Genomic DNA, 11,354 nt, shown 5'->3' on the forward strand with positions numbered 1-11,354 from the left:
GCATAAAAGAACCTATACTTTTATTTTAATCACATCTAGGTCCCTCTTTTTACATAAAGACCCATTTTTCCTATAATTTAACCTATATTTTGCAATGTCTTTCCTATGGTGATAGGAATTTAACACCTAGTGTCATATTTTTCCTAGGTTTTGATGCTACCTCCCATCCTTACCCAATTAACACTAAAGGACCTATATTTTTCAGAATTTGCATAAATGCCCTTTTCCCCTTTTGCATTCACATTTAAACACATATACACAAAAACAAAGCATGCACATTTTACACTAAAATTTTGCGTATTATATTCCTACTACCTGAATGTCACAACCTTTCCCCCTAAAAAGTAAACTTAATCTTCTTATATCTTTATTACAAAAATTAATAATATTGGTTATGGGAAATGAATATGACTTTTTAAATAGTTTCAATGAAAACGGATATAGATAGTGTCGGATACGGATGTGGAATTGATAGAGAAAATTAATAAAAATCGGATTCAGATATATCTACTTTACTACCATGTTAAATTCGAATACGGATAATGATATCGATATTGATGTTTAAGCGGATACGGATATCGGATATTTGTATTCATATTTCCATCCTTAAGGCTATTATATGGACTTTGATATGGCAATGACTCAATGAATGACATGTGGATTATGCCATTTAGAACATGTGGTTTTCCGGATGTGGTTTTGGAATGTTTTGTCATCCATTTAGAACATGCCACGTGCACAAATTTGCCCATGACACCGTGCCATATGAGAAAAACAGCTATGCAAACCATCTAGTGGTGATTTAAATGGTTTTAGATAGTTTGAGATGTTCAATACCTGATTTTATAGTTTAGATCTAAATAGACATATATCAATACTTCAGGGGTTATATAGATTTATTTCTCAACTTTAATTACGTATTACTAGTATAGTTCTTGGTGAAAGCGTTGCCTTAACATAACAAAATAAACCTTGTGTTTCTAAACAGGGAATGAAAGAAATTTAACTACCTATGTGTACCATGTGTTGATTCGTATTAGATAAAAGCAATAGTCCCTCTATCTTAAAATAAATGTTCGTTTAACATTTAAATTTTATCCTACAAAAAGTATTATTTGAGCTTGTGGTGAAATCCATCTAACTAAAGCAGTACCAAATACAAGAAAATATTATATTGAAAAGCGCACGGAGCCAATTAAACACTTAGGTCAGTCTCAATGCATACTTTTATTACACTGAGCCAATTAAACACTTAGGTCAGTCTCAATGCATACTTTTATTACACTGTTACCAAGACTGTGAACTTGGTAACCGATAAGTATCATGGGGATAAAACTACTTTCACATCCCATGAAACTTCCCCTCTCTCTCTCCTCATAATGATCGTACCATGTTAGCAAATTTGCTGATGTGGCATAACATTTAATGTCTATGAAACTTCTTATAAAAATCCCATGGAGACTAGCGTTAGTAGATGCTACTTTTCTAGTTCCAACCCATATGCATTTATTGAGGATCTCGAAAGCAAATAAATAATATGGTTTTCAATTGCTATAAATTAATTATGAACAACATGATTATTTTCTTAGGATTAGTAATATGCCTATTTTTAAAAAGAATAGTTTTTTTAGTCGAAGAGTATGTCGTAAGGGTAAGCAGAGATAGTGTGTGCAGGTCGAAGGAATGTGTCTGTAAAATAGCTCTACTTGTGTTGTGGTTTTAAAAATAATAAAAATAAATATATTTTGTAGAGGGATTGCATCAACGAGGTGCTAAATTAAATACAAATACTCCACTTGTATTTACTCAACTATAAGCAACTCGTCCCACAAGGACTTAAAATAAAAGGCGAGGTGGAGCGTTTTTTGCAGTTTCCCCCTTTCGGCTTCCCTCCGAGAGACGACCGCAACCAGGAGGCGAGGCTGCGAGGAGAGCACTCTCCTGTACGTGGGGAGGTTGGAGCCACGAGCCAGGAGCTGTTCCACTTCCTCCCCGGCTTCTCCGCCGGACGCAAAGGCCACGAAAAGACACTCATTTCTCCATTGCGCGATTAATCCCAGCTTCCTGCCCTGCCCCTTCTCCTACCAGCGCCAGCGCCACGAGGCACTCGATCCCCATTCCCGCACCAATCCTACGCGTTTCGTCGCATCGTCGCATGCGCTCTCCGCGGGTTAGTCCCGGCGGTTTCTTGGATCGCCTCTCGCCGGCTGCCCCGACCCGCGGCAGGTACGAGCCAATATTTCGATCCCCGTCCACGCATTGCGATTTCCTTTTTGGGTTCGGAGATGGGCGCTGGTCGATTCGATCTGGCGGAGGATTAGTAGCGTTCGTCTTGGCCGGGGGTTAGGAGAGAAGGACCGGCATTGCGCTTGATTTTCTTTTTCTTGTGTTTTTGCACTGCGTCCCAGATCGTCGGGGGTGAAATTTTGTGTTTTGTCTGCAATTGAAGTTGCGACCTTCGGGTGAATTCTTTATGCGACGATCCTTCTGTGGCGATCTGATATTTTGGGGGACAGAACTGCAATGTTCAGCAATGCTTTGTTTGCCGCATCGCACGGATCAAATCATGGTTCCCTATGCACATTATCAAGGATCCTGTGGCATCGTAAACATGAAGCTCAGAATTTGTGATCCAGAATTGTGAGTGATTCAACATGCAGAGGTGGATCCTGAGGATAAAAAGGAGTTTTTTAGTTTCTGGAAAAAGCCCAAACTTAACATGTAATTCCCTTTTCAAACTTTTGTTGCACGGCTGGGCTTTCCCTGATCCAAGTAGTACAACCTTGAGGCCTCAAGAATTGGACTTCCTTGCAACGATTTACCTTACTCCAATAATGTTTATGCTCTTTCTGGCATTGTGGCGGTTTTGCAAAACACACTTATTTATTTATTTATTTTATTTATTTATTTTATTTATTGTGGATATAACATGTGAGGCCCATGGGCTAAATGCGGCCATGGGGTAGCTCACTCCATCATGGTAGCAACTATGTGTGGGATTTAGTCCCACCTTGCTAGCCTAAATAGCCACTAAAGTGGGGAAGACCAACTTAAATAGTCAACTCTAGGAAGCATTGCATCCTTGGGTTAACCCTTTTACGCGAAGTGAGGACGAAAGCGTAAGTAGGTTGCAGTGTAGGTGTGGTTCACTCAGCGTGCAGAGTGGGCATGAGCTATTTTCTTAGGTTGGGTCCTTACATAACTTTTAGTTCAAAGTGTTGGAGTCGCTGTAGCAAAATTCTTTTAGAACCGGTGAAGATTCACCCAAGTCACTAGACTTTCATATGGTCTTTTATAACTGTAATAGGCTTTCAAACATTTTAGCCAAATAAAAATGAGGCCAATTGAACACAAAATCAATTTTAAAATTGTTATCTCAGGTTAACTTTGATAACCTGATTTGGAAGTGCATTTCTTGTGGAAATATAATTTTGGACTTATATCATTTGATTCTTTCTTCATATTGAAATTGGCAGCAGGAATATGCAGAAGTACTGTAGACATTATTTCGGCAACAAACAACAGATATTGGTGATTGCTTTTCTTGTTGAGTTAATTCTCTCAGTGTCGCAAAAACTCTAGCCTATTCCTTCACTGCCATAAAATTTTAGTATGGAACATTACTAAAATTTTATGGCAGTGAAGGAATAGGTATTTATAAACCAAAATTTCTATGGTACCAAGGGAAATTCCTAAAATTTTATGGCAGTAAAGGAATAGGTTAGAGTTTTTGTGGCATTGATGGAATTAACTCTTTCTTGTTTGTACTCCCTCCGTCCCATGAAGAGTGCAATTCTAGTTTTTTTAGACAGATTAGTGGTAGCGTGAAAAGACTCTCATATGCACTCATTTGTTTGCCACATGCGGTTAGTTTTGGCATGCAAATTAAATCTGATCACTTAATTAGGCAGGTAGTTGAGATCTAACCTCTAGAATTGCAATCTTTGTGGGATTTTTTTTCAAACGCAGAATTGCACTCTTCATAAGACGGAGGGAGATGTTGTAATAAATCATAATTAGTTGAATTCTTACAATATTTAAACATCTTTTACTGATTTTGATTCAAGATCAGGTTTGATTATTTCCACCATTTTTACTGTTATTTTGCAGAAGTGTTCATTGAAGTAAAAAAGCAAATTGCTTCTATTTTCATTGCTGGAAGTCGTAGTAAAACACTTTGCTGAGTCAAGTATACAGCAATGAAGGTGGGGCACTTCAACGTGCAAGGCCAACAAAAGGAGTGAAGTGTTATCAGTTGTGGAAATTACGCTTCACTGATATGAAGGGTGTTACAGTACCTCGCACAAGAGCAAGTCCAAGAAGACGCATATGGATATCAGTGGTTGTAATATTCATCACCATCACTGTGCTATGGGCTTATCTCTATCCGCCCCAGGATTATTCCTATCCTGTTAGGGATTGGTTCCCCTCAGAACCTACCCGGGAGCTTACCGATGCGGAGACTGCTTCACGTGTTGTCTTCAGGCAGATCCTCTCGACACCTCCTTTCATATCAAGGAACCCGAAAATTGCCTTCATGTTCTTGACTCCAAGCAAACTTCCATTTGAAAAATTATGGGAGTTGTTCTTTAAGGTATCCTGTGGCATTCTCTCTTATGATATTTGCCAACTTTATACATGATATTAGTTTTGTTACAGACTCCGGATTTGTTTGCAGTTTACTACTTGAGGGTTCTAAGGATAACGTAAAATACAAAGATATTCCTTTCTTGATAAAATGAAGATGGTTGATGTGCAGTAATTCACCAGTAATAAAAAAGATCAAAAGAACATTAGTTGTCCCTAAGCTACATATTTCATTTCATGAAAAGTGTTCTTTATTGGCTAGTTTTTATTTCAGCGCATTAGATTCAATCCACAATCAGAGTTATATTACTGTATCTGCCCCTACTACCAAACCACAAATGTATTTTGTTGACTGAATCTATCTGTTACTTTGGTCATGGCTAGCACCATTTGAATCCAAGACCAAGGCATACGTCTTACTCTACTTGTATTTTCCATTCTCTTACTATTGTTTCTCCAGGGTCATGAGGGGAGATACACCATATATGTTCATGCTTCACGGGAGAAGCCTGAACATGTTAGTCCAATATTCGTTGGCCGAGACATACACAGTGAGACGGTAATGCAATTAAGGATGAAGCCATTTTAAGCTTGTAAAACTTGTGTATTTATGAGATTATAAGGCAGAAATCTGTTTCGATTTACTAAGATTTACATAATTTCTCTACTCTACTTTTGGGAAATATGCATTCTAGTATATTATCTACTTTGTATTTTATTCCAGTGGAAATTAATCTTGACTTAACCAATGTTCAAATCCAGCTACATATACTTGAATAAGTTAAAAGTAGTTGACAAATGGCAAACTTAATAAAGACTATTCAACAAAATAAAGGCAGATGATACCTTTTCAGAATATATACACTTTTATCATGAAAAAATAATTGGTTACCACAATTCCAAAATTACAAAAGTAACATGATTCACATATAACATCCATGTAAACATGAGCATTTCCTGGCCAGGCTGGGCCGATGAAAAGCCTGGTTTTTTTGGGGCTGAAAATCACTGCCCATACCCAACCACTAGGTGCTAGGCATGATCAGGCTGGCAATTTTGGGCTGGACCAGGCTGCCTTCTGTGTTTACAGTATCAATAAAAAAACTTCATGATGGGCTCAGGCTAGGCCCGGTTTGTTTTAGTCCTACTGGCTTTACCCAAGCCCGTCCACTAACTCTTGCTAGCCTTCATTTTAGGGCTTTTTCAGGCAGGGCTGTCCTCAGGCTTTGGGCCTAAGTGGGCTGGGCCAAAAATGACGCAGTGCACTTGCATGTATGTTTGAGTTGGAAGTAGAACTAATTTAGAAGATGATTTCCCACATTATGTGTATTTGTACACATGCAGATAACTTGATTTAATAGATTTGGTTCGATCTAAGAAGTATATATAACAGTTAGAGTTAGTCAATTAATGTTTTCTGCACATTGACTATACACATACTCATTCAGAAGGCTACTGTTTTTTGCAAATTCCTTGCAGGTAGGATGGGGAATGATTACAATGGTTGATGCAGAGAGGAGGTTGTTGGCCAAGGCTCTAGAAGATATAGATAACCAGCATTTTGTATTGCTTTCAGAAAGGTGATCCATATTCCGAAGGACTCGAATATTGTTTTCTTATATAGTCTCGAAGTCTGTAACAATTCCTTATCCAATGATTTCAGCTGCGTTCCTCTTCACAATTTTGATTATGTATACGATTTCCTGATGGGATCAAGACACAGTTTTCTAGACTGGTTAGATGATGTTCTGTCTCAACTAGGTTAAATTCATTCATATCCATTAAGCCACTGCCCAGAAAATTCCATGCAACTTTATTGCCATTATTCATTATATACAGTTGCTAGCTTTTTTTTCCTGCCACTCACATTCTTAGTTATATTTCTTGGTCAGTTTTAACGATCCTGGGCCACATGGAGTTTATAGATACTCAAAGAATATGTTACCTGAGGTTCGAGAGTCAGAATTCAGGAAGGGTTCTCAGGTGACCTTAATATTTCCTCTTTGGAGATCACAAACTCTTGATTTCTAATCAATCAATGATCTATAAGTGTAAAAGGCATTGTCCATCTTAATCAATAAAAAACCTTCTTGTTTTCATATAATATATTTATTTTTAAATTTGTGGTTTTTTATTTTTTTCAAATGAGGTTTAAATGGACTATAAGTACTAAAATGTGTTAAAAATACCATTTTTTACATTGCAGTGGTTCTCAATGAAGCGACAGCATGCAATGGTGGTGATTGCAGACAGTCTTTATTACACAAAATTCAGGCTTTACTGCAGGGTAATCAAATCCAAAGTGGCATGGGCTTCCCTGCATACATGTAGATTGTAGCCGCAGCAAAGCATAATTTTGGTGTTGATTAGTGAAGGGCTCAAGTTCTTCTATAATGTTGGTTTGTGATACTCAGGGATTGCTTTACGTCTAGCTTTCAGTTTGTTCTTTAGTCAAGTGATTTCCTGTTTCTCTCAAAATTCCAGATCTTCCACTTTACTACTATTGCTATTCATGTACATGTCATGATTGTTCAATATGTTTTCATACAATATTTTTCTATCTGATGAAGATCCCTCCATTTTGTATCCCTTATCCAGCTGCCAAATTTGCTTGAACTAAGAAACTACTTTTGTATAGGTCCTATAGTTATTCCATGATTGTTTGATCTCATTCTGTTATGTTGACAGCACTATTCTGCTCAAGCTCAATAATTTGTATTTGGTTGCGCTTTGTGCCCTTTGCAGCCTGGAATGGAAGAAGGCCGCAATTGCTATGCAGACGAGCATTATCTGCCGACGTTATTCAACGTTGGTATTCAGTACACAATAGCACCGTCTATATATTTAGAAACTTCGGATCATCAATAATATCTTCTGGGTACTGACTTTGAGAGCTCTCATTTGTATTAACCAGATGATGGATCCTGCTGGGATTGCTAATTGGTCTGTCACTTATGTTGACTGGTCTGAAGGGAAATGGCATCCCAGATCTTTCCGTGCTAAGGATGTCACTTATGAACTCCTAAAGAATATGACAGTATGCTTATCAATACTTCGTATCATCTTAACATGATTATGTTGATCTCTTTTAATGTCTCTAACTTCCATTTTGCTGCAGTCGATTGATGTGAGCAACCACATCACCAGTGATGAGAAGGTGCCCTCTTCCCTTGCTATTTGAATCAATTTGCATGTAAACTTTTGCGAATTATTTAATGTTTGCATTTATTTACTGGATTATTGTACCATTTTACTTTCTAATTTATCATATATGTTGAAGTTATTCCACATGATAAGCCTGGGTAGGTTTATATATATGCAGTTACCCGTTGCAATATCTTGAGAGCAAATTATGGTAAACTACTAGGCTCTGAAGCACATAAATCAAGCAAAGTTCACACTCATTGTTGCCTCTAGTTCATGCGTTATATTTTACTGCTGATTGCCAGTGTTTTTCAAAGAACTTCAGTTGACAATCTTTTTTCAGTTGCAACATAAGCGTAGAGAAATTTTTCATCTTTGATGTCAACTAACTGTGGGGACAAACAACGTCCTATGCTTATGTTCTTGCTGTTGATTGCAGAAAGAGCTCTTGCAGAGGCCTTGTTTGTGGAATGGACTGAAGAGACCATGCTACTTGTTTGCAAGGAAATTTTATCCTGAAGCATTAGACAATCTTGTGAACTTATTTTCAAACTACACAATTTTCTGAGTTCTTACAGGAAGCGTACACATTTTTGGAAGCATTGGTGTTTTAAATTCTTTGTAGGTTTCTGGACGAGCTGATATATTTACACTAACATAGTATATGCATGTAGGGACGGAATTGAACTCCGGTGTGACAAGTTTTACAGAATTGTTTCACCAATAAACTGGTTTAGGTCTATTTTCTTTTTGATAGGTCTTTAGGGTTACTCTAGTCATGCGAATTCAGCTAATTATGTCAAAATTGTCACCTTTGCCAATTTTTCTCATTGATCCTTACAAAAAAAATAATGTGTAAAGAGATCCACCGTGCCGCTGAACTGCATCTGCCTGATAGTTTTTATTCACATTTAACCCCTATAATGTTTACATGCTCGCGACATGCAATATATAATATATCATATTTTATAAAATAATATTTAGCATTATTGTATGATAACAATAATGCAATTCTACACCCTAGGTATACGGATTGTTCTACATTACTAGCCAAACTGATCAGAAATTGCTGAACCGAATTGTTGTATTACTGAATCACGTTAAGTAAAATACTATTAATAATCATGCGTTGTAGAAAAATTGTCTGAGTAATTAGTTAGGTGTAACTACACCTAAGGTGTAGAATAGTATATGGGTGTGTTCATGTTTGATAATATATACATAAACTGGAGCTACTAGCACTCGCACATCCGATGATAGGTTTTACAGCGCACATCCGATGATGATAGGTTTTACAGCGCACATCCGATGATAGGTTTTACATCGGACGTTTTGTTGCAACATTAAAATTTAACTAATGCAACATCAAAAACATTGCTTGCAACACTAAAAAAGTATCCATCCAATTTGAGGATGGAAAATTCCCGCCGCAACAAGGCACCATGTTTCATGCAATATTCATGGATAGTAGCAACATGCACAAACAAAGTTCGCAACATCGTTGTGTTCTTTTTGCAACATCCAAAATATGATAAAAATAACAGCTCATTAACATTGGATCTCAAGAGATCGTAAGAAAAATAAACTCCTATTGTAACAAACAAATAGAGATTCATAATTTTTTTTCTTTAGCAGAGGGAAAGATGTGGATGGAACGAGTGGGGCAAGTACACGGTAACGATGGTATGGAAGCGAAATACGATCGAGGCACAGCATTACCGATACATATTACTTTCACCCATGCAAAAAGTATGGATAGTACTGTATTTATTAGTCTTATAAAAATGGATAGTAAGCCTTTGCAAAATGCAATCAACTTTGTTAAGAAGGAATAAAAATTTGGTGATTGTACTTCAAAAGATCTGGATGATTGTCCCTGAGCAAATTTCATGATTAAGCGCTGTTGTTTAAGTAAATTTCCTTCTTTGTTAAGAGCTTACAACTGAATTCCATGATTAATTTTAATTTTATAGCAGCTATGTCAAAAATAGAAGGGAAAAAAAACAGCTTAGCTACAAAGGAACCTCGGCAGTCACCACCTATTGCGTCCGGGAGTCTCATCGACTTCGTCTCTATTCTGCACCGGCGGCGGCCGCCGCCGGTTTCAGCGCCTCCACCGCCACCGCTGCCGATCGCCAGCCTTCCACCATCCCGTCCTCTTCTCTCCTCCTCTGCCGCCTCTTCTAAGAAAGCTGCCTCCTTTCTCTTCGTTGGATTCGATCTGATGAGTCCACGAAACCCTCGGTGCAGGGAGGATGTCGTCGGAGTCAAGGAACACGGCGTCATCGATCACTGAGGCGGATTCGGGCACCTACACGTTTGAGATCGACGGGTACAGCCTCAAGATCAGGAGCGTCGGCGTCGGCGATTTCGTCCGGTCGGGCACCTTCACTGTCGGCGGCCTCGACTGGGCCATCCGCTTCTACCCCAACGGCATTCACAAGGGTTCCAAGCAGTTCTTCATCGCCTCGCTGGAGCTGATGAGCAGCAACGCCGAGGCGCGCGCGCGCTATGTCCTCGGACTCGTTAATCAGGCTCCCTAATTGATGAAGATGATGTTTCCCATCCAGACGTTGGGAAGCAGGACAGTAGCATTAGCAGCGTACCGAGGTCTGCAGGACTAAAAGGATTATTCAAGTCTTGCGATGCAACCCGACACGGCCTGCAAAAACCCGCGGGCGTACCGAGGTCTCTGCTAGGGCGCTGGAGGGATCTGGGCTACTACCTCGACAATGATCGCCTAAGGATTCAGTGTGAACTTACTGTCATTAGAGAATCACTTTTGTCTGAAAACAGAGCAGAATCTGAAATTGAAGTGCCTCCGAGCGACATGATGGAGCATTTTGGCAACCTGTTGAAAGAAAAGAAGGGAGTAGATGTCACATTCCGTGTTGGAGGGAAAACTTTTGAGGCGCACAAGATCGTGCTTGCAGCGCGATCACCTGTCTTCAAGGCAGAGTTCTTTGGACCGATGAGGGAGTCAGGAACATGCTGTGTGACTGTCGAAGACATGCATCCTGAGGTGTTCAGTGCTCAGCTGCATTTCATCTATAACGATTTGTTGCCTGACATGGGTGATCTCGAGGGAAATGATTACCATGAAATGATGTGGCATTTACTTGTGGCTGCTGATAGATATGCCATGGACAGGATGAAGTTAGTTTGTCAAAGCATCATTTGCAAGAACCTTCATCTGGAGACCGTGGCAGCTACATTGGCTTTGGCCGTTCAGCACAACTGTGACAGGCTTAAAGCTGCTTGCATCGAGTTTATTGCTTTCCCAAACAACAAGGATGCTGTGGCGGTAACCAAGGTTATGCGGATCTCAAAAGGTTGTGCCCTTCTGTGTTCATTGATTTATTTGAGAGAAAAAGTAAGCTCACACAACAGAGACGAGTAGCTCATCGTAAATTGAATTTGAGTAGTTAATTGAACTGGTGATTAGGTTATATGAATGGCTTAGTTTGTTACTTGTGTTATATGGATAGTGGGTTTTGTTGAGCAGCTCCATAACGTCGACTTATGGATTGTCAGTTTAGTTCTAAGCTAGACTTAGAAAATCAGATCTTTATGTGTTCCTTTTGTCAAACTATTGGATATAATAATAGTAATATTAATATGTG

General features: G+C 38.8%; 1 protein-coding gene and 1 pseudogene across 1 annotated transcript; both read left to right on the forward strand.

Annotated features, from left to right (window-relative positions):
* The first annotated feature begins 2,126 nt into the window (after positions 1-2,126).
* Positions 2,127-8,299, forward strand: LOC112897665. Its single transcript, XM_025966017.1, has 11 exons — positions 2,127-2,226; positions 4,111-4,594; positions 5,048-5,146; positions 6,067-6,167; positions 6,251-6,322; positions 6,480-6,570; positions 6,794-6,874; positions 7,333-7,395; positions 7,502-7,624; positions 7,706-7,744; positions 8,171-8,299. Exons 2-11 carry the CDS (start codon positions 4,280-4,282, stop codon positions 8,297-8,299), a joined length of 1,113 nt encoding a protein of 370 aa, XP_025821802.1. The 5' UTR covers positions 2,127-2,226; positions 4,111-4,279.
* Positions 8,300-9,986: 1,687 nt separating this feature from the next.
* On the forward strand, positions 9,987-11,160 carry LOC112898059 (annotated as a pseudogene).
* The last annotated feature ends 194 nt before the right edge of the window (positions 11,161-11,354 follow it).

This window comes from Panicum hallii, chromosome 6 (assembly GCF_002211085.1).
Source record: "Panicum hallii strain FIL2 chromosome 6, PHallii_v3.1, whole genome shotgun sequence".
NCBI classification, from domain to species: domain Eukaryota; kingdom Viridiplantae; phylum Streptophyta; class Magnoliopsida; order Poales; family Poaceae; genus Panicum; species Panicum hallii.

Coding starts and splice junctions, on each gene's coding strand:
- LOC112897665 (XM_025966017.1), top strand. CDS start 4,280: ATGAAGGGTGTTACAGTACCTCGCACAAGAGCAAGTCCAAGAAGACGC. Junction 4,595..5,047: donor TATGGGAGTTGTTCTTTAAG/GTATCCTGTGGC, acceptor TTGTTTCTCCAG/GGTCATGAGGGGAGATACAC. Junction 7,396..7,501: donor ATCTGCCGACGTTATTCAAC/GTTGGTATTCAG, acceptor TGTATTAACCAG/ATGATGGATCCTGCTGGGAT.